This window comes from Misgurnus anguillicaudatus, chromosome 21 (assembly GCF_027580225.2).
Source record: "Misgurnus anguillicaudatus chromosome 21, ASM2758022v2, whole genome shotgun sequence".
Taxonomy (NCBI): domain Eukaryota; kingdom Metazoa; phylum Chordata; class Actinopteri; order Cypriniformes; family Cobitidae; genus Misgurnus; species Misgurnus anguillicaudatus.
The window spans coordinates 34,172,808-34,197,280 of record NC_073357.2 but is presented as its reverse complement, the minus strand read 5'-3'; the positions used below and the strand labels follow the sequence as shown (position 1 = coordinate 34,197,280).

The 24,473-nt window shown below is 38.1% G+C and overlaps 1 protein-coding gene across 2 annotated transcripts in view; it reads right to left on the bottom strand.

Moving 5' to 3' along the window:
- coro2ba (coronin, actin binding protein, 2Ba) overlaps positions 1-21,382 on the bottom strand; it is a 39,901-nt gene extending 18,519 nt beyond the window's left edge. Inside the window, exon 1 of one of the 2 annotated variants that reach the window (XM_055203993.2) lies at positions 21,118-21,382. In XM_055203993.2, coding sequence (XP_055059968.1) covers positions 21,118-21,132 — 15 coding nt within the window. In that variant the 5' untranslated portion in view covers positions 21,133-21,382. The remainder of the gene's footprint in view (positions 1-21,117) is intronic. The other variant, XM_055204003.2, reaches the window with a different exon arrangement.
- Between the last annotated feature and the right edge of the window lie 3,091 nt (positions 21,383-24,473).

Below are 24,473 nucleotides of genomic sequence, written 5' to 3'. Positions count from 1 at the left end.
TCTCTTTTTCTTTTTCTCTGATTATCTCGAATGATTAAATAGGATTTTTAGTCTGGCTTCTGACAACCACTATGCAGACAGATAAGATTTATTTGACTTTACTGAGATCTCTCCTTGGCCTTCCCTTCAGCTCGGCTCTCTGGTCACCATGTGTCTCTCAAATGCCCAGCAGATATTCTCCAGCTGGGCTGTTTTGCAGTAACAGACACTGATGCAAATTCTGTCTAGAGAATATTTTCAACATGACACAATAATGCATGTTTGGGCTTCTAAGTGTAGGCGTTTATGGACTGGTAATCAAAAAGAACAATGACTGTGTTCAGTGATGAACTAACACAAGAAAGTGATGTGTATAGGAGCGCTGGTGTTTGTGTCTGGTTATTGTTTATATCATTTATATGATGAAGTCTTCACTGGCCATATTGCTGCATATATACTTTCAGGGGTCATGTATGGGTGTATGCATGTCTCTATTGCTTCACTGTAGAAATAGTCTCAGCCGTAAAGAGCTTCAGACAGCGTTTCCACAGGCCACCCTCTGTCTGTTTACTGACAGGATGACCGTAGGATGCACATTGCACCGAAAACGGCATATGCTGCTGGCTACAGTCACTGATGCGGATCTGATTGGCTGATGCTCTGATAAATGCCGATATACACTAATAATACCTGGCCGATCACTATTCTGAATCGCACAGCCGATATTATTCACAGCTATTTCATGTACTACGGCTTTTACTCAGTAAGTCCTTATCAATCTGAAATCACTGTTAGTTTGAGTCGTTTAAAACATGCAACACTCGTCAAACATAATCATTATACATATTCTTTATTATCATGAAAATACCTGAAAAGGTTTAAAGTATAGCAGTATAAATATTTCCTTAAGCCATTTCCTGGAGCGGCGTGTGTATGGCTGCGTCCGAAACCGCATACTGTACAGTAGGTACTGAATGAGATGAAAGAACCTGGGACATGGGATAGTGAAGTGTCCATCGTATGCACACTGCAAAATTAAACCGGAAGTAGTAGGTCATCCGGGTTTTCGCATACTGTTTTTCGAATACTATGTATTCGGACATTCTACTCACCCCGCCTACTGCTTTTCGCGTACTATATAGTATGGAAGTAGGCTTTTTCAATCGCAGCACCGGTTGCGTCGTCTGCAGCGCATATTGAGTTTCTGCACGAGAGCGCCATCTGGCTTTTGGATGTAGCTAGTTTTTAGTAAGACATGTTTGTTAAAACTAGTTATTTCATGAATAAACTGATCACACTGTCTAGGCTTATTTCTACGATAACAACTGGCTACCTATACATTATCCCTTACTTAAAGGATTACTCTATTTTCTTTAAAAAAAATCCTGATAATTTACTCACCCCCATGACATCCAAAATGTTGATGTCTTTCTTTGTTCAGTCGAGAAGAAATAAAGTTTTTTTAAAGGTCCTGTTCTTTCTGTGTTTTTGAAGCTTTGATTGTGTTTACAGTGTGCAATATAACATGTTCATGCTTCAGAAATACGTAACGAGTTCTGATTGTGTAGTTTGTTTTAGTGTGTTGTGATTCGATAGCAGCTTAGCTTGCCATTAGCTTAGCTGGCGACTGACGTATTCCTGTGGGCAGAGCTTAATCAAAAAACTGTTCTACTGACGTCATTAAAGCAGGAAGTAGAGGGCTGTAGTCCAAACCGACCGTTCGCTGTAGGCTTTGAAAGGCGAATTCTGTTAAAGAAAATATATCGCCTGGCAGTGAACGTTGAGCTTTATCATTTTACATGTATTATTTATGCTATTATAGCAACATTAAACAATAACTAGGGTTTAAAAAATGGGATCAGAAAGAACGTGACCATTAAGAAAAACATTTTTCTCAATTTAATAAACTTTATTGCAGTTTGCAGTTTAAAATTGCAGTTTCAACACTGATTCAAAAGGCTCTAAATGATCCCAAACGTGGCATAAAGGTCTTATCTAGCAAACCATCGTCATTTTTGGCAAGAAAAATAAAAATGATGTACTTTTAAACCACAACTTCTTGTTTTTGGCTCTAAATGATCCCAAATGAGGCATAAAGGTCTTATCTAGCAAAACAATTGTCATTTTTGGCAAGAAAAAAAAAAATGCACTTTGAAACCAAAACTTGTAGTCTTGCAGCAGCAGTGTGACAGGGAAGAGTTTTCTCTTAATTGACGAGATAACTCCTCAGTGGCGGGGAAAGAGTTAGCCCACCCCAGTTTTCTAAAGACAGTCTCATTCTTCTGGTTTGAAATCTTTTACATATGCTGTTATGATGCTCAAAAATGAGTTTTAAGTAATTAAATTATTGACTACAGAGGGAATTTGTTAACTTCCCAAAAAGAGACAAATTTAGATAGCAAAGTCTATAAACAAATATTTCACAAATCTTCCATCATTCAACTATTTATTTAATGTAGTTTTTAATATTTTTTTATATTGTTTATTTTCTCAAATATGCCCTCCCCAAAAAAAACAGTGGTGTCTAAATTAATGTAGCTCGATCTTGGCTAGAATAAGCTACAATAAGGATCAGACTTATGCCACTAGTCAAAGTCTGGCTTTGCGGGACTACTAAAGCATGTATCATTTTATATACGCCTGTAGCAATGCAAATTTAGCAAAATGCTTAAGAAACAATTATTGTATGTTGTGTGTATGTGGGTGCCATGCTCTGCTGTGTGCAGGTGATCTCTTTTGCTGCAGGGTGGAGGGACTCTAGAGACTACACTGTGTTTATTGACTTTTCTATATTTCGCCTGTAGTCTTATATCGACTATATTATGCTGCTGTATTGTGTTTTCTTTCATTTCTTCCATTAACGCTCAACCTGCATCACAAAGCGCCATCTGGATTTACTACTAACCTCACTCACCGAACCTAAAACTTCCCACTAATCTAAATCTGTGCCACAATGTTGTACTTTATAACTCCAGTTTATCACAGACCATCCTGTCTGGTGCACTTATTTGATTTCATTACCAGTGTTTGGCTGAGAAAACCAAAAGCCATGTGGCCCTTAAAGACAAAAGCGCAGTTACCATTCATTTATCGTTTATAGTAGAGTCATTCATAACTCTACAACAGCATCCCGATAATACACCCCCACCGTGCTCTGCCCTAAATATGATAGGATACATTTAATAAATCATTATATAAAATTTCAAGCAACATCCAAGGCAGGAAACAGGCTTCCTCTGTACATAAAATCAGAAACAAAAATGGATGAAAAGCCTGTAGTGGGCCACAGTTGGTTATCGATTAAACAGCTGTCAACTACTCTTCATGCCAAGCAGCCTGCCTTTGTTGGGCATTTGAGTATTCATAGCTAAACTGGTGTTCCCAAGTAGGGGGAGTCAGTTCCGATACCATTCCCTGTCAGTGGGAGTTAAACAATGCTGATCCTGGAGACCCGCTAGCTGTTTTGGCAGCTCTGGTTCCAGCTGTGAGTGAAATACAGCTGGGAATGAGCCAGATCGAGTTAGCTATCTTTTCTTTCAGGCACAGAAGTCCGAATGAATGCTGGTGACTTTGGAGACAGGTTTTAGTGTAACCTTTAATAGATCTTATCCTTAAATTTGTCCCAAGTGAATCTGTCAGCCCTGAACTTTAGCTAACAAACTTAACATGCTATAAAAAATTCAACACTAATTATATGATTGCAAAGTGCATGTAACATTTTACTCAAAGTCAGTCAGTGGCATGGACAGTGGCAGTCAAGCTATGAGACTGAGCTAACGCTTGTTGTTTGATTAATGCCGTCACAAGCCTAATCTCTGTGTGACACAGAGTAATCGAATATTTACACATTTTATCTCACCTTTGTGTTTTAAAGCAGGTAAATACATGCCAAAGCATGTCACATTTGTCTCTCAGAGCATGAGCACATCACAAGCATACACAGAACTCATGTGGACCATAGAAAGACCTGAGATGTCAGAAGAGAGAATGGCCTTAAATGCACAGTGAAAGCAGCTGCAAGGATAAAATTAGGGGGTTGGGATGGTGTATTCGATTGGGAATGTCAGAGACAGTACTGAGATGCTCATTACTACTGTACTGGAGGGTGATTTGCGTTGGGGGTGCCCTTTGCTTGTTATTGTCTGTCCACAATTTCCCCCAGTGCAGAGTGCAGATGCAGCCGTGAGTTTGACTTTGAATTACAGCACTAATATCGTAATTTTAACAGCCGACTCAAAAGCATCCTTTTAAAAGATCACACACCACAACTATGACATAAAACATGTTTCTTTGTTGTAAATGGCCATTTTGTACAGTGTAAGACTACACGATATTTGATTGTTTGTGAACCAATCCCTAAAAATCTAGAGACATTCTTTCAGTTGTTGACATTTCCAGAATATTGCACATTTGGTGCAGAAGAATTTGAAGAAATACATTCTTTAATTGTTATTTTTAGGTTTCATTGTTATCATAACCATTGGGATGATTTTAAGGAAAACAAAAAAGAATTTGTTGAGCTTAATATGAATTATACTTCCTCAAAAACAAAAGAAACAAGACCACCAGCTTTCCCCCTTTTGTCTCTTTGGGGATCAGACACAAACAGACAGGATGGGTGCAGTCAGGCCACGGGGCCTCCAGCTGAAAGACTGAAGTTGAGGGTTGTGAACATAAAAGACAAAAATATCAGACCCCTCTTTTGCAAATGACAAAATTCTTACCACATCAACACTATATGTAATTTTTTAGCATCACTTGTCAACAACAGCACAACCAGAGTTAATGCTCTTCCAAGATCTATTTATCAAGTTTAAAGGATTAGTCCATTTTTAAAAAAACAATCCAGATAATTTACTCACCACCATGTCATCCAAAATGTTAATGTCTTTCTTTGTTCAGTCAAGAAGAAATGATGTCTTTTGAGGAAAACATTCCAGCATTTTTCTCATTTTAATGGACTTTAATGGACACCAACACGTAACAATTTTAATGCAGTTTAAAATTGCAGTTTCAAGGGACTCTAAACGATCCCAAACAAGGGATAAGGGTCTTATCTAGCGAAACAATTGTAATTTTTGACGAGAAAAATAAAAAATATGCACTTTTAAACCACAACTTCTCGTCTATCTCCGGTCCTGTGATGCGCCATCGCAACCTCAAGTAATTGTGTAATGACGTGGAAAGGTCATGTGTTACATATATGAGACGCACATTTGCAGACATTTTAAACAATAAACTGACACAAAGACATTAATTCGTATCATTCGACATACAACAACGTCAGAATGGTGGTCTTTCTCCACACTTGTAAACACTGGGGCGTAGTTTCGCATACGTCCTCTGTGACCTCTTGACGTGATGACGTATTGTGTGAGGTCCAGCTGGCCCGTCACAGGACCAGAGGAAGACAAGAAGTTGTTGTTTAAAAGTGTATATATTTTTTTTTGTCAAAATTGTTTCGCTAGATAAGACCCTTATGCCTCCTTTGAGATCATTTAGAATCCTTTGCAATTTTAAACTGCACTACGTGTTGGGGCTCACTAAAGTCCATTAAAAGAGAAACATTCTGAAATGTTTTCCTCAAAAAACATAATTTCTTCTTGACTGAACAAAGAAAGAAATCAAAACCCTGGATGACATGGTGGTGAGTAAATTATCTGGATTTTTTTTTAAGAAAATGGACTAATCCTTTTAACTGTTTGATTCTTTCATGTACAGGAATCTTTGGGAAAGTGTTGTGACTATAATCTCTGAGGATAAACATTGTGTTGTCTATGCACTTATAGACAGGATATCCTTGAGAAAGAAGTCCTTTATCATACTGGTAGATAAAGCAGAAAATAATAAAGGAGGAAGTTACCATATGCTGTGCTGAAAGAAACATGGTCAAGGTTTTTGCTCAGCACTTAAAAGGGCCACTTATGCCTGTGAAACACACTCCCTATCAAGGAATAAAGTAAACACCCCCCCCCCCCCCCTTCTCTGTCCTTCACCCTGACTTTTTTTTATTTTTTGTGTGTCTCTTTGATAAGTCAGTGTGACATACACACCCAAAATCGACATGTTAGTCAAACTAATTACAGCCGTTTTGTGCATTTGTTTTAGTAAAGAAGCATACAAACATGTCTTTCATGCAGTTATGCTTGTAAGTAAAATCATATGGAACACATTAAATCAGTTACGACACCACATATTTGCAAACATCTCTAAAATGTTCTTCATGTCTCTGTGTTACTGCATTGACTGAAAGAGCGTCCCCTAAAGACTGACATTCCCACGAGGTGAGCTTTGTGTTGTTTCTCTGCTTCTTCTTCTAACCTTTCTGTGTTGTTAATGGTCAGGGTGTGATAAGCAGATCCAACAGATGGGGAGATGGCAATTTTGGTGGGGGTGGTGGGGGGTTTGCTGAGAGGTAGGGCGAAAGATGGCACACATTAGAGACAGTGGGGGGCTGAATGATGAAGTTCTGGGCGGGGGAGATCATTATGGTCATAACTGAGACCGACAGCACTATACTGACCCAACTGATTCCTCATTAATTAAATGACACAGAGTGCAAGATGAAATTGATACGCATCTGAGTGATGTAAAAAACATTTAGATTTTTATAGATTAGCATGCATGGAGAATATAAAGCGATTCCTGTGTGTGATCAGGTGTGAGGTTTCTGACGCAGTGTGAGATGTGGTGGTGATGCCAACTCTAACCACATGCAACAAAAACACAAGCCTCAGTTATAATGGCTGCCATCTGGCAGGTGCTCAAGTAAATGCTCAGTAGTGGCAGCTTGCCTCCATGGCAAACAAGCAGGGACACACACCCAAACAACATAAACCAAGACCACTGTGGTATTTTATAACACACTGTAAAAATTAAAGCTACTCAAATTTAAAACTTGTGTTTAATTGCTGCTTTAAATTTTGTAAAGCGGCACACCCACTAGCCTGGTTTCCATTAAAGATTTGGGCAAAACTTTAGAGTTATTTTTCTAAAGTTGATTAAAACTATTGTGATATGACGGCGCTTCCATTAACCGATGTTATGTGACTAAAACGTTATTTTGTTCTCTCGGAGCATGGCAATCAAAGGGGCGGGGTGTCAGCGTCATGATGACAATAAAAATATTACTCAAATAAAACTTAATTTTTAAACTAAGAAACTATGACAGAAAATGAACACATACTAGATTATTAATGAATTACATGTTTTTAACAGATACCTCGAACGGGAATAGCTGCGTGATGAAGTGAAACTAAAGGGTTAATAAACACAAACTAAAGCAGATGTTGTAGAACGATGATAAAAACAGATTATTTCGTGCCAGCTTGCGGTGTGAAGCGCATCCGCGCTATTCTCCGAGATGCACTTGACGGCCTTTTGTGCAGCACTTTTTTTGGACAACCTAGTTAAGGCAATAGGGTTTCCCAGCTTAGGCGGGCCACCCGAACTGCAACATGCTGCGGGAAACCCTGGTATGGGTGTGTTCGACTTAATGTGGATGACATCAAAATATAGCGAGAACGATTCAAAAGCATACAGAGCAGTCAATCAGTCCTGTATTGTTTTTGCGGTACATTGATGTCAGGTTTGTCAGTTATTGTGAAACCACATGAAGTCGAACAGACCTTTTATGTCTTGTTCTCCAACCAAACATAACAGCATATTTAAAGAATCATCATGTGACTTTTACGCACGTCATGTGACCATTGTATTTTAGCATTATATTCCTTTTTCGAATTGCCTAAAAAACATCTTGCCAGTGTGGCAAGGCCGTACTGATTTGGCGACAGTACATAAAAAATGTAGGTGAAGAAAACTAGCCGATCCACCATTGCAAACAAAGTTTTTAGAACAAACAACAAGAAACAAAGAACAGGAATCAAACATTATGGTGACGAAGTAAGCATTTATATCTTTATGTAAGATATACAAATTTATTGTACTGCTAAACTAAAATTGTTAATTGTTTGCCTTAATAAAGTTTGTAAATAAAACATACAGTGGTTAAATTAAAACTTTTTTCTACTTGTCATTATTTAAAAAGCATTAAAAATGTATTGATAATCATTGCTATCAAATGTTAAAACACATATTGATGATAAACATTTTAGCTCTATTGCCCAGCCCTAATGGGAGCCTTTGTGAAATTGATTTGTTTCCATTGGGCTCATTTTATATTTGCTATTTCAATTTGCACAATTTGAAGGGTAATGGAAAAGCATCTACTGACCTTCATAGTCTGTTCATGCATAATGCATACAATGCTGTAAAGATGTAATTTCTTTCAAGCTAGTACAGCTTTAATCTGATTGGCTGACTTTACCTATCCTTTTTAAGTAAGGGCACACAGGTTATTAGGCAGTTTAAGATAGCACCATCAAATAGCACCAGATTTTGTGACAATTTGCAGTGATACATTCACTGTACCACTTTAAATGTAACTCCGTAATATTGGATATATTGATAAAGCTTTACAAACTAATAAAACCAAAATAATTAGATATACAAAGATTTTGTTAAAACATAATGATTAAATTATTTTTTTAACAGTGTAGGTTGGTAAACCAGACAGTATGTGCAGAGAAATGGGGTTTAAATCTATTTTCTGTATTTTTGCATGCAATGCTCCGTCTACTGCAAAACCCACTTTCTGCCAGCAGAACCTTTCATTATTTAGAGAGCATCAGCACAGATGTAGATGCACTTTCCAAAATTATTTCCATCCCAACCTACATATTTCTTTTGGAATGCCAATAAAGCATGCATAAAGATTAACAGCCTGTCATTTATGATTCAGTAGGTAGATATTTACCTCACCTGTCAGTTATAATTCATTAAAATTTTAATAGCAGTTGGCTTTTATTTTGCCTATATAGTACGAGATTGAATCTTCACTTTGAATAGATACCCGTTGTTATGCCTCACCCATTGTCCTGCTCAGTGTGCACACTTCTTACTAATCCTATCAAAGCTGCACATAGGTAGTGTCTGTGCAGTGTTCTTCATCATAGAGAAAGAACTTTTACAAATTGGATTAAAGCTTTAGATTTGGCAGTGATTTGCTGAGTGGACAGACTTTCTCTCCAACAGTCTTTGGCTCTGTGTGAAATTTAACAGTCTGCTCCTGTATGATGATATAGAGAAGGAGAGCATCATAGCTCAGACATGCCATCTGCCCAGACAAACCACACCCAAAACCCACCGCTTTATTGTGCCATTGTGTTGAAAGCTGGCTGTAAACATTGATATTATAGGATATATGTTCACAGGGTCATGTAAGTTATAAATATTAATTGCAATTTAAATTCGGAGACTATGCATTGTTGAATTGTTAATAACTTCATAGAAAAAAATCAATATATATACCTTCAATATGGTATTGTTTTACAAGAAGGTCTCGTTTGTTAACATTAGTTAATGCATTAACTAACAATGAGCAATGTATATAAACTGCTTTTAAGTTCATTATATTCAAAATTTGTTGGAATAAACATTAATCAAGATTAATAAATTAGGTAAAACCATTTTTTATTATTAGTTCTTGTTAATGTAGTGAATTAATGTGAATTTTTTACCTTGTACTTAAATGATTATAGCGTTGATATTATCCAGGTTTCTACATAGCTAACTTACTCCTCCTGCCAGTTCGAATGGTGCTATGACAACAGCAGTCCGATCTCTCAGTGTCATAATAATGTTACCTAACTACTGATAAGCGCTATGACCTTCCACATTGACATCACAATGTCATGTTAGCCCGTTGTCCGTATTCTTTTCTAATGTCATCTGACTGTTTCACAGTGCTGTCAGGATTGTGTTTCAGTATAATTGTTAGCGCAGCACTCTATAATTGGCTTTTGCAAGGTGCGCTGTAAAATGTCCTCAGGCCAGTTTATGAGAGGCTGAATGAGGTGATGAGTAAAACTATTAAGAAACAATTTAAATTTCATTATAGGATTGCGGAACTAAGGCTGCATTAAAGGAGTAAAAACAAAATAAGACAGACACTGTGATGACAAATTATAATTCATATTTTAATGTTACATTTATAACATCCTATTTGTTGGCTAGCATTTAGGTCATTACCTCAAAAGTATGTAAGGAGCAAAACTCTTTAATTAAGCGTTTGACTGGAGATTACAGGGCTCCAGACTGCCACCAAATGGTGGCATTTTGCCACCAAAATTTAAGAGTGTGCCACTGAATTTTACATCCAGTCACACTGACTCGCACAGTATATTTGACCTTTTTTTGTGATGTGACACTGAATTTGATACAGCACATTGTACTTTCTGCATCTATCATTCAAGTATTTATTAGTAATTCAGTGGAAATTAGTAGAAATTTGAATATTTGGTTAGCATGTTGATTTACACTGTGTGCCCCTAAATTTTCTGGTTGCGCCCCTAAAATTTTCAGTTGAGAGCCACTGTGCTCCTATTGAAAAAATTTTGTCTGGATGCCTGCATTATAAGCAGCGCACCTATCTACTACTGTTATATGGCACTAAATAGCACTGTCACTGTTAAACAGGTGTTTCTTTTTATTCTTAAATGCTACTACTTAATTCAGGAAATGTGACCAGTGCCATCTTTCACTTGCACTTCTTGGGTATTTTCTAAAGCCTTAATCTCACTGACAGGATTTCAGTGAGTGATTGCAGTGGTGTAGTAATAGAAATGATGCATGGAAAATGTGTAAGAAAGTGTCAGCATTCAGAGTAGGTTTGATTTATACATTGATAATCTTGTTGGTAGTGTGATGTATTAAACACTGCTTCAGTTTGTAGTAGACATTTTTTCCCTCCATAATTTTTTAGATGCAAGAAAACGGATTCCTTGTCAAAATAAAATTACGCTTACTTTTTCCAGCAATAGATCCCACTTTTGATCAAATTTTCAAAGCTATGGCCAGTTAGGCAGCCAACGACTTATGTTGTGCTATTAAGCAACAGGATTACCTTCTAGCGACCAACAGTTCAGAGATCTATAACTGCTGTCAGTGTAAATGGGGCTGTAGAGCACACTTCCAGCACTTAGAAACTCTTTTATCTATTGATCAAGGCTTTTTTTAGCTTTAATGCTTAAGTCATAAAGTTGTTCCTCTGAAAACAGTTTTCTCCTCGTCTTTACACATTCTCATTTGTCATTCTACCTGAGTGCTCTGAAAGCATCTTCAAGGATGTCTGCTCTGCTATAGGTTCAGTTCAGAATAAATGAGGATTTCGGATGCAAAAGCCGCTAAACGCCACCTCCATCAAAAATGTGATAATGATATTAACCGAATGCTCTCGGCACGTATTATACTTTTATCAAATACTTTCACTTCAAATCCACTTAATCCCAGCCTCACAGCATTCAGAAATACTGCTTTGTTTGCAGAATACATAAAGAGTCTAATAAAAGTGCTCATTTACAAGAAAACATGTCAGATACACTACTAAAGGGGATCGCACACCGGCCAGCAGCTCAGCGTCGCGTTGAGTCGCATCCAGGACAACGCGGAGGTATTGTAAACCGGAAGTGCACATTAAATAGCGCAAGCTTCGTCAGATAGCATCTACTTCAAAATGTAAAATATACGTTAGCAGCCAATGTTAATCGTTAATGATTTGGGACAAATATGATGATATTTAATGTTAAACTATGTGAGTGGCGCTGTGTGGCACGACAGGGATTTGAGCAACTTCCTGAGTCAAAGCTGGGCGGCGCGGACAGGCACCACCTGGTGGCGCCAGTGTGCGTATACACATAGAAAACAATGTGTTCGATTTTTTTAGAACGGCGCTGAGCTGCGCGGCCGGTGTGCGATCCCCTTAAGGGGCTACTCACACCAAACGCACTTTAAATGCTTGGAAACGCAAGGCGCGACGCACTGCCTTTTTAAAAAAAGAGCACTGCGACGCGGCTTTTTATATTGCTAGGCAACCACCGAGTCAGCTGTCTTGTCAATCAAATATTGAAGCGTGAGCACTCTTTTGCTGTTAACTGTCATATTAGCAGAAACTTTAAAAAGAGGGTGAGAGGTGCACAAACACGCAGGAGAGAGTGAGCGAGTGGTGTCCGGTTCTTCAAAGCAACTGTAAACTTCCCTCACCACAACCTAAGGCCCGTCTCTCCCCTCATTCGATTGGACAATGAAAAGACGTGAATGACGTCGGCTGCTTTTCCGCTCTCAACGCTCAACTGCCATTAACGCTTTTGGTGTGATTGGCCCCTTAACGGGTTTTGCATCTGAGATCTTCATATAATACACAAAACCATCAGCTGGTAATGCACCTGTCAAGCTTTATGCCATTTTGATTTAATCACCTTCCAAGCCAGTCTGTATTGGCCACAGAGAGCTTATAGAGTCATTCAAATGGCTGTATTGGCCAGTTAATCATATGTGGTGCATTGTTTTTGCAGGGGTTTATATTAATATCGATCGCCCTTACTGTAAAACTAATCCTTGCTGTAAGAGCAGTCTCTAACACACACACTTTTTATGCTTTGCACTTTCTTACTGATGCATTTTGTCTGAAAATAAAAGGCTTGAGTTTTTGGCATATCACTTCAAAAATACTGCTTAGGGCCAGAGAATGCTGAGTTGGAATGTGAACCTTTGCAGTACTTAGCTGACCTCACTTCTCTCTCCTTTCTTTTCACTTTAAAACAGCAATAACCTCAGACAAGGCTTGGGTCTAAAGTGTAAAATATTTTACATGTCAAGGGGTGTCCACACTGACAGCTGTTTTTAACTACTCGAGATCACCGAAGTCACTGTAGTTTTGGGGATTTTAGTCAATCTAATATTTGTATAGTTTTTATGTTGGACATGCTTATAGACATTATGAACAAACAGGGTTAAGAGATGCAAATGTAAAAGAAAATAAATAATATAAAATAATTAAATAAAAGTAAAAATTGTTTGTGACAAATAACTAAACTACACTCAAGCCACAAAAAAACATACACATACAATTAGTGCCACTGTAATGGAACATATAGCTTGTTATATAACACAAGTTTACGTGTCTTTTACCAGGTTTGCAGAGTGCATTGCTATTCACATCCACTCATCTTGGCAATCCCATTTAAAAGAGTCATTGGTCGGTGGGATCAATGAATGGAATGTGGTGCTCCACTGCATTACAGATAATGAGCTTCATTTTCATGAGTCTGTACTAGTATGAGTACTAGTGTGGTGAAATCCCGAGAGCGGAAGCATATGACCTATCTTTATCAGCTCTCACGCTTTACTTCTCTCTCCCACACTGTTTGATTTGCGTAGGCTGTGAAATTTCCTTCTCTGGTCCAATGTTCCAGTGTGGACACACACACTTATCATTTACTAGTGGCATACCATTTCGAAACTTTACCTAAAAGAATTTGAGCTCCTATTGTGTGGACAATCATTCTGAGGTAACCTGAGGAGTCCAGCTTAACATACTGTGATGCAAACTTCCCAAACACGTCTCCTGTCTACCATTGTTCATTTAAACATTTAAACTGGTAGTTTGCCCCAGCCTTAGACCATTCATTGAGCCGAAAGCTAAGATGATGTATGCCACATGTCAAAGAGCCGTAGTCTGTGCAATGACACATATGACAGCTTTAAAGGATTAGTCAATTTTCTTAAAAAAAATCCAGATAATTTACTCACCACCATGTCATCAAAAATGTTGATGTCTTTCTTTGTTCAGTCAAGAAGAAATTATGTTTTTGGAGGAAAACATTCCAGGATTTTTTTCATTTTAATAGACTTTAATGGACCCCAACACGTAACAGTTTTAATGCAGTTTAAAATTGAAGTTTCAAAGGACTCTAAACGATCCCAAACGAGGCGTTATCTAGCAAAACGATTCTCATTTTTGACAAGAAAAATTAAAAATATGCACTTTTTAACCACAACTTCTCGTCTATCTTCGGTCCTGTGACGCGCCAGCGCGACCTTACGCAACATTTCATCACGTCAAGAGGTCATGGATGGCGTATGCGAAACTACGCCCCAGTGTTTACAAGTGTGGAGAAAGAGGATCGTTCCGACATTGTTGCATGTTGAATGATACTAATTAATGTCTTTGTGTCAGTTTAATGGTCCACAAATGTGCGTTTCATATATGTAACATGTGACCTTTCCACGTCATTATGGAATTACGTTAGGTCGCACTGGCGCGTCACAGGACCGGAGATAAACAAGAAGTTGTGGTTTAAAAGTGCATTTTTTTTTCTTGTCAAAAATGACAATCGTTTCGCTAGATAAGACCCTTATGCCTCGTTTGGGATCGTTTAGAGTCCTTTGAAACTGCAATTTTAAACTGCATTAAAACTGTTATGTGTTGGTGTCCATTAAAGTCCATTAAAATTAGAAAAATCCTGGAATGTTTTCCTCAAAAAACCTAATTTCTTCTCGACTTAACAAAGAAAGACATCAACAAAGATGATTAGGTGGTGAGTAAATTATCTGGATTTTTTTTTTAAGAAAATGGACTAATCCTTTAAGACAGGCAGATAATTTTTGGGTAACCAACTCTATAGCCTGCACATGTGTGCAAGCATCTTAATATGTTTTCTTGGTCTCTGTACCCTAAAGTGTAACTGAAAGAGAAAAGTAGACAATGGAATTAGATACACACTTAAACATACACTGATGCCCCACAGCTGCTGTTTGTCTGTATCCCATTGCACTCACTCAGCTCAGGACATCTGAACAGGAAGCACATCCTCATTACAATGTTTCTGTACCTCACATTTATTCTTTAAGTTCGCAAAACTCTCTGCATCTGGGCAGGATATTTATAAATGACATGATCTCCTTTCCTTCTACAAAAAATCCCACTGGAGCCTCAAGTCTCTGTGGACTCTTGAGCACAGCTTTGCTGAATGGACCAGCTTACCCCAGCATTAATTTCATGCTGGCCCAGGCTGTTGTATGCTGAGAATTGCTGTTTACCAGCAAAGCTTAACTAATGAATCTGGTTTACCTAAAGATTCTTGCTGTTTGAGCTAGCTAAAATACCTGATAGGGCCACCAGCAAAGATATTTAATATTGACAAGATTGCAGCGGTCAGAATGGCGCCCCTAGTCCCGCCTCCTAGCAAAAGAGCCAATCGTCAACTGTTAAAAAATCTCATTCTCTTGAAAGAGACACTTTGCGCATCCACAGAATCAACATGTCTTGCTCTAACAAGTCCTGGAGGCGTTGCAAAAATGGCGTCACAGTGACGCGACTTCTTTAACAGGGCTTTGGCCACCAGGTGACACATTCTGGTGACCTGCTCTTTTGGATAAGGAGTTAAAGGACCCCTATCCTAGGTGTTTGAGCAATATAAAAATGGTCTCTGGTATCCACAGAATTTCAGCTCAATAAAGTTTCAGCTCAAAATACAACACAGATCTTTCATTATATGATGTGGAACATGGCCATTTGTGGCTGCAATTAAAAACGCCCTGTTTGTTTGTGTTTCTTAAAATGCAAAGAAAGCTTCTGTTCCTCTCCCTGTATGCAAAATTAGGGGGTAAAGCGCTTACACACATGCTTTGGAATACATCAAAACGTGTCTCTGGCAGAAGGTTGAACTACGTGCTCATAAGGCTCAGTCTGTCAGTGGTCATGGGTGGGACGTAATCAATGTGACATCACATTGATAGGGGATAGGGTTGTGCCAATAGACGATAGTATTGTGTATCGATGATCTTTAGACATATCGCCAATGGGAGGCTTTCATGGCGATAGTCATGACGATAGTTGGCGATTGGTTATTATTATCATCATAGTTTTACATTAATATCCACATTGCATGCTTTTCCTCGCATGAGGGTTGGTGGGCTTCACTTTACGCGGAGAGCTTGAAAATAGAGAATTCCTTCTTGCACGTACCTGCACTTAATGCGCGCTTATTGGACTCCTTCTAGCACTAAATCCAGCTGCGCTTCTGTCTGTCTCACGTGCACGCGCTCTCGCATCTGTCGGAAGTCTAAACATAAACTAAAGTAGTAATCCTTATATATTTGTTCAGTTTAATGCATTTCATCCGAGATGAGGCAAACTTTACTTTTTGTTTAAAATATGACCCGCTGCATATTGGTGCCTCTCTCACTCTCGTGTACATGCAGAGAGCTGTGCTCTGTCCGATGTCATATCACTAGGTATTAATTCTGTTTATGATATGCATTTCAAGGAGTTGTAGCAACACGTCTCTCGTGTTTAAAATATGATTGTGTTTAAAATATGATCGCATTCGGCTGGACCAATGTTTTTAAAAAGGCACCTCTGGGAGCACCACTGCTTGACACGTGTAGCGTTCTGCAACAGCACTAAACAAATGCATTGAATGTTTTTACAGTTATCAAGTAATCATGGTTAGGGTTTTAATGACGCGCTCTTATTAATGGCATCTGTTTTAATAAGGTTGCGCCCCCCCGATACTATCGTGTATCGCCGATCTCACAGGCTGACGTTAGGACGATCTCAAAATGGGGCATATCGCCCAACACTAATAGGGTATCCCAGGCAGCCTGTTTTGTGTGACTGTTGCGGTTTAAATGAGATTACACAAAGAAGAATAGATGCATTTGTATAATTACAGGATGTTTCTGCACACACACTGGCAACCCATTTTCTAATAGAAAAATATTTAAAAGTGCATTTTTAGGTTAGGGGGGCTTTAAGAGTTCTGACCATATAATATACTGTAGAAAAAGTCTTTCTGCCCATTCTTGTACATTCTTTAAATCTGCTTTAAAGTGATATGTTTATTATTATTGGTTGTTTTCTATATAAGGACTTTGGACAGCATGAGGTTTGGGTTGCTAAGCTAGCTGTTAGGACTCAGATCTAATGTGACACTTCTCAGCGTGTGCATGCTGGCAGCAAACTCAGTGGAGACTAAAATATTTCCCCTGAGGGAAGAACAAGCAACATACAAATCAAGCATTCTGTGTATTAGTCTTTATGTTTGCTTTTATTGTAGTAATTGCTATTTTAAATTAAAACGTATAATGCAACTAGGAAGAAGTACAGTAATTGTTGAAAACTAGTATTATGTCAAATAAACATTTTTGTTGTGATTTGTAAGATCATGTCCTGCTGAATCTTTGTTAGGAATTCGTTGAAGAGGTCTGGTATTCTTTAGGCATTTTACAATGTACGGCTAAAAAGGACTGGAACACTCAAGTACGTATGAGGATAGGCCATACTACCTTTAATTTACAGACACTAACAACCTGCTAACAAGCAATACATATATACGCACAAATTATTATTTGTTATTCAGAATGGTGCTTAGCCAATTTTTGCAGTGAAAAGTATCTTGATAGAAATGTTTGACCACTTATTAAATTTGTACTGTACTTCTATGAAGCAATTTAATTGACAATATAAATGTTCTTTTTAAAAGTTGACTTAATATTAATGTACTGTATGATACCCTGCACATCCAAAAAGCATTATAAATATACAGTACACATAAACTGCTGAATCCATGAATGTAAAATATATAAACGCACATAATGTCTGTGCCAGGAGTCACTCCCACACACTCTCAACATGAGGTCATTTCTGCATGTGAAGTACATTTATGAATATGATAATGGGTCTTACACCTGTGCGTTTAGAGTAACAACCCTCCTACCCACAAAAAGTTCACTCGATCACACAAACACTCTCTGCAAATGTTTCTATGCATTTTATATGTGCATGACAGTTTTTCCAGCTTTTTAAATTCTGTTCTTTGGCTAAAAATATGAAGATCTCTGATGCAAAACCCTCCAAGTGCTTCTGATATGTCTTCTTGTGAAATACTCTTTTAACCAGGTAAAATACTCTTGTGTGTCATCATTCATCCAATTCATCTTCCGTGTACTTATAATAGAGGACTGCTGATAAATCGTTGTGGCGTATAACAGATTCTGCCAACAAAGCAGTATTTCGGCCTGGGCCGATTTTAAAGAGCGTGTATTTTCCGTTGTGTGTTAATACATGTTAACGATATGCAAAGGTACAAATCCCAAAGTAAACAATGACGCGAGTTATTGTCTCCAACTTTAATCTCTTTTCTTGGACTACAACAAACACACGGATTGTAGGCAACAGTTTGCTTTCTTGGCCTGTTGACGTATAGACATGACAGTCATTATCATAATTCCTTTGCCTGCTGTAAGTAGTCTATGTTTTCATATTTAAAGTATTCACTACTGACTATGAGTTTTGTGCAGTGCAGAGTAGCGCTTGTTGTTTGTCGTTTTAACAAACACAAATGCGGACATGGTTTTATGTTTTAGTATCCTTACCTTACCAATGTGTTACGTCCTGCTCAAACCGCGCTGGTAAAGTTTTGGATCAGATTCGGCTCATATTAATGAGGTAGTAAAGACGATATTAACTTAATCTTAATTTAGTGTCTTTTTCATCTGAGCTCTTCATATGTTTAGCTTTAAACAAAATCACAAGGGCACATGTACTGACCTTCTACTCTAGAAGACAGAATAATCACCAACTTTTCTATCATCCCATTCATTCCTCCTTTTCCCCCATCTTATTATGTAAGGTTTGCTACTCTTCTTATACAACCAAAACAAACAGAGATTCTCATACAATATGTGATGCATACAATATTTGTTTTCATGATTTCTTTGTTTTTTAATTGAATTTTTTTTATAATCAGCCACAAAGAAACCAGAAACCAGTCTGCTACTATGAGTGCTAGTTACTGGATACAGTAGTTTGTGGCATTACATTTTAAAAAGTTACTTGAGGGTAGGGGTGGGCGATATGACCAAAATTTTCTATCACGATAGGATTCATTTTGTTTATCACGGTAAAGTTTTTTAATGTTTTAATAAGGTTTTTTGTTATTAAAATCTTTAATACCATAGAAATATTCATAATTCACAAAAACCTTATACAAGCATAAAAAGAAGATAAAAACAAACACAACTCAAGCTCTCTGAAGATAAACAGTCAATGATAAAGGAATGAATATGTGATACTATAGCTGTAAGCCGGTTGGTTGCTGTGGTAATGTCCCGCCCCTCCTCCACTGTGATTGGACGGCCGTGTGAGAATTGACATTGACGAGAGGAGCTTTTCATCCAAAGTTGAATATTTTTCAACTTTCGGCACTCAGCGCTGAGCGCGGAAAAACCGCAGAGCGCCGTTCTTCATCGTGGAAGAAAACCGCTAGCTGCCGGCTTATTTGAAAAACGCTGAGTTTCCATTGGAATCAATTGAAAACGTGCGCCGGCTGCGGACGTAAAAGCTTTGGTGTGTCCAGCCCCTAATGAGCAGCGGTTGCGCGACTTGCGTGCTCCTCACACACAGAAAGCACGCATATAGATCTGTTGTTTGTGTTTCAATGACTTAAAATAACTTGGATTTAAGCACCGCATTTTTAAATTGTGTACAAACGTTACGTTTTCGTGACCACATGCACAGGAGCGTGACCCCTACTTGAGGGTTTTATTTTGAATCAGAAGTTTATTCAAACGCATTTTAATAAGCCACTTTGTTGATTACCAGTTAAATATTAATATGGCATTATAGGAATAATATTATGTGGGTAATGAATTTTGATGTTTGCATGTGCGTATTTAAATAATGTAATGTAAATTAGATTTTAATTTCTGACAGTGACATATTTAAAATCCACCATGTGTTACAGGACAAGATATGCAGCCAGATGCTTTATAGGACTGCAGTGGGAGATGCATCCTGTCCCAGTCTGGGTGTGACCGTTTCAGTCCTAGAGGTCAGTAGGGATATCCTGTCACACAGCTGTGTGATCAAGGTCTGAAAAAAACTCCCCCTCACATATGCACACACACACCCCAGACGTTACAGATGAGTGGCATGGCTCTCTGTCTGACACGGACCGCTCTTCTGCCCTGTCAGCACAAACACTCCAAGGTCATTTTGCTCTGGGTGGTATCCATCATTCGAGTCCACCATAAACATCTTCCTTTCCAATCTTCTGTACAAATTATGTACAGACGCACCTGCATCAGCAGGCACCATCTGTGTAATTCTCCTTCATTTAAAAAAAGATATACAAGTTTAGAATTGGTTTTTATTTCTGATCCTGTCTGTGAAATCCAGGCCGAAGTCTCATAATCTAATTATGAGTTTAAGAGCATCAAAGTTGGATTTTCTCATTGATTTTAATGATAAATTCAAAGACATGGTCAGTATTTCAGATATTAAGGTTATATATTTACACAGATTGATCTTTACATTATGTACAGTAGGATGATTTTATGTCGAGAACTTACTTTTCAGTTTTGTTTTTCACAGGCAGTGTCACATTTAGTTTAGTTTAGTTATACTTACGACACATAAACACATACTTGTGGTTACCTCTTGAACAAAGGGCTTAGATCTGGCTGTTTCCAGCTTGAAGTATGTGTACATGTGTGTAGTCTTTGTAGAATTGCATTAATGATAATTTGGTAGACAGTTTTCCCAAAATTCAAAGTTCAAAGTTAGGTTGATGTAGCCATCAGATCTTATATACATGTATAATCACACAAACACAGTGAGACCAGACTCACAGCCTCCTCTTATACTGTGTGATTTAAGGTACACTGATGTATTTTTTTATCATTTCACTTTCAAACTTTACCTGAACTTTACCCAAATGAACCTTTCACCCTTTTGCATTGTGCTTCTCTTCCTATTGCCTCTCTTTTCTTTTTGTCTTTTCTCTTTTGTATCTTTCTTTCATGTATAGTTTGTGACGTGCTGTCAGAGCACAAATACACACATAGCTTTACAGCATTCTCTCTTTAGTAGAAGAGCACAGTTTATGGAGCACAGCGCTGGATTAAGAGCTTCACTTAGTCTGCTAAAGCCTAACACACGTAAACATGCCTCACCCAGCCACGACCCACTGCCCTACTGCGGGACAGTCTCTCACATATTAGATACTCCCATATTAGCCAGCCGGCTAAAAACACACATACACACAACTTGTCCGTACCAGCCAGATATACAGTTCAGTACACCTGCACAGACACACACATGCATACACCCCTCATGCAGCTCCACCTGTCCAGTACTGCAGTCACAGATTCAGCAGAACATCTCACTGCAGTGAAGCTAAACCCATCAGCCCCTCCCAGCATCACACGCTAATACACACCCCAACACGCACTTACCTTTGTCACAGTCATGCAGAGATCAGTGCAGAATAGTCAACTTCTGTTCCTGAAACGCTGAGTATGACAGCAGGACAGAGAGACAGACTTACTGAGCGTGAGTGCTTATGCTGCCTCTCCGACACCAGAGTGAGACGTGGGAGATTGCGAGAGAGGGAGGAAAGCGACGAGTGAGTGGTTGAGCGAGGAAGAGGGAGGTAGGGTCTGCCCGCTGTCTCTTGCTAAGTAACTGAGCCTATCAGTGCAGCGGCTGCCCTGGTCCCTTATTCAGAATACTGCAGTAAAGTGAGCTCAGCTTGTTACTACTACATCTCCCTGCTCTCTCTCTCTCTCTCTCTTTCTCTCTCTCTCTCTCTCTCTCTCTCTCTCTCTCTCAATGCTGTCAATTTGAGTACTGTATGCTCTAGTGCAGATTATTGATGTCCACAACCCTGTGTAACCAAGTGGTTCTCAAACTGGGGGGGGGGGCAGTTTATGACACTTTATGTAATTAAACCTCAGTCAAATGAAATATAGCTATGAACCAAAAGCACTACTGCTGTTTAAACTTTCAAATGACAAATTTAATTCTGACAATTTTGAGTTTGTTTTATGTAATACTTTGTCTTTGGGGTGGCCGTGGAGGGATGTCCTCTCTCTCTCTCTCTCTCTCTCTATCTCTCTCTCTCTCTCTCTCTCTCCCTCCATGTTAATTTGTTAAAGTGACAAGTTAACCTATTAGTAAAATCTAATACATATTGTACTTATAAAAACATATTGTAATAATTTCTCAAATGCAGGCATTTTTATGTTTAGCTGGAATATTCATTTAAAGGAAAACACCATAGTTTTTCAATATTTTACTATGTTTTTACCTCAACTTTCAAATTAATATACCTATCTTTTTTCAATGCATGCACTTTTAATCGTTGTACAGTGCCTCACAAATGTGTTAGCATTTAGCCTAGTCCCATTCATTTCTTAGGATCCAAACAAATGAATTTAGAAGCCACCAAACACTTCCATGTTTTTCCTATTTAAAGACACGTAGTTACACGAGTAAGTATGGTGGCACAAAATAAAACTTTTGTTTGGAGCCATAGGAATGTATGGGGCTAGGCTAAATCCTAACACATGCAAGAAGTGCTGTACAAAGATTAAAAGTGCACGCATTGAAAAAAGATAGGTATGCATTAATTCATCTAAGTTGAGGTAAAAACAACATAGTAAAATATTTAAAAAACTGTGGTGTTTTCCTTTAACAACACTTACCTAAGAGTAAAAAAAATTTGTGAAAGGCCATTATAACAAAACATTTTAAATGGGACATTTCACCAGACTTTTTTAAGATGTCAAATACATTTTTGGTGTCCCCAGAGTACATATGTGAAGTTTTCGCTCAAAATATCATATAGATATTTTATTATTACATGTTTAAAATTGGCAATTTTGTAGGTGTGAGCAAAAATGTGCCTTGTGTGTCCTTTAAAATGTAAACGAGCTGATCTTAGTTGGATAGTACCAATTAAGGGGATGTATTATCCCCTTCTGACATCACCAGGGGAACCAAATTTCAATGTCCTACTTTTTTACATGCTTATGGAGAATGGTTTACCAAAACGTAGTTACTGGGTTGATCTTTTTTGCATATTCTAGGTTGATTAAAGCACTGGGGACCCATTTATAGCACTTAAACATGGAACAAGTCTGATTTTCATGATATGTCCCCTTTTAGAGAGCAAGAGCTCAATGACTGATCATTGAAAAAACATGACGCAGGATCAAATGTAGTTAGATTTTTATATTCTACTGCCCTCTTGTGGTGTCCCCCTATATTGCATCAATTCATTTATTACCCAGCAAATGTAAAGGTGATTTGAGTCATTTCTACATCACTAGTGTTTGGGGGCATGGTTTGGTTGCTTAGTTAGTACCTGCTGTTATTTTGGATGTTTTGGACATCATTGTATATATATATTTATACCACGGGTCTGTTGAATGCTGCATTCTGATTGGCTGAGAAATGTTCTATGGGTGTTGATTATTTTTCTGTAAACCGCACACCTAACTTTTCAAATGTCTTAAAAATAGGCACCAGAGCAAGGTTTGTAGTAACCGTGGTATAAGCGGAATAATTGACTCCGGTCCTTTGAATTATTTGAAAATAATGCACACCTGCGGCATTACCACCTTGGTGTGCATTATTTTCTTATAATTCAATGGCCCGTCGTCAATTATTCCTTACTTATCTTTCTTTGAGCTAACAGATATCTCTCTTCAGGTTATACAGAACTTCCTTGCATCACTAAATGAAATTGAACAAATATTCAGTCCTATATACTATATATATATATATTTTTTAAATGTGATGTGAAGAAGAGCACATTCACCAACACCAAACATCAAAGTCTGCTCTGTATACTGCACATTTTGGGAAATGTAATAGTCATCAAGGCATGTAGAAATTGTGCATACTTTGCAGTGTAGTACATAATACAGAAAAAATAAAAATAATATTGTAGTATATCATTATGCTCATATTTTAAATGGTCCATTATAACTGGACAAAGTCACGCCAAAGTTATCTACAGACAGTTAACTGAATCCTTATATCTGACGTTTGGAACAATGCTGGAAAAATCAAATACAACATGCATTCTTTATACTTCATTTTTGTCAAACCTTTCAAGTGCAAAATAAATGCTGGGGATAAGCCAACATAAGAAAGACATACAGTACTGGCTCTTACTAACGTACAGAAGCAAAGATAAAAAGGCAACATGCAGTAAAGATCTTATCTGCACATGCCTAAAATATTTGATGGATATTTCGATGGATCTGGAGATGTAAATTATACAAAATTGTCTCAAGTTTAAATTTAAATAGGTGCTCTGATCACTGCAGTGATGTAAAAACAGACTTTGGAAGCACAGTCACAAGTACCATTGTGTGTATGTGTGACGTGATCATGGGCAGAAGATGCTTTCCAGTGCTATGGACACTAACAGAACATTATCACTAGGGGGCAGCATTACCTACTTAAGTCAGAGCAGACTGAAACAGATGGGTAAAGGCAAACCCCAAGTTCTGGCATGATTGTCCACCAGATCTGTCTGTGCAGAAAGTGTTACTCTAGTGGAACTTTTAATACGCAGTTCTTTGGTTACAGCTTCCCATGTACACAACGTAATGTTCCAGCTAAACGCTGTCTGCACAGAAACCACTTCCTCTGAAGTCAGGGGCGAGGGGAAAATGTAAGGGCCTTTGGGATTGAAAGAGGAGAGGAGCTGATGAACAAAAATCTGTAGATGAGGTGTGTAACAAAAGATATTCAATATTAAAAGGAAAATAATAGAATAGAATAATAAGGGAGTGCT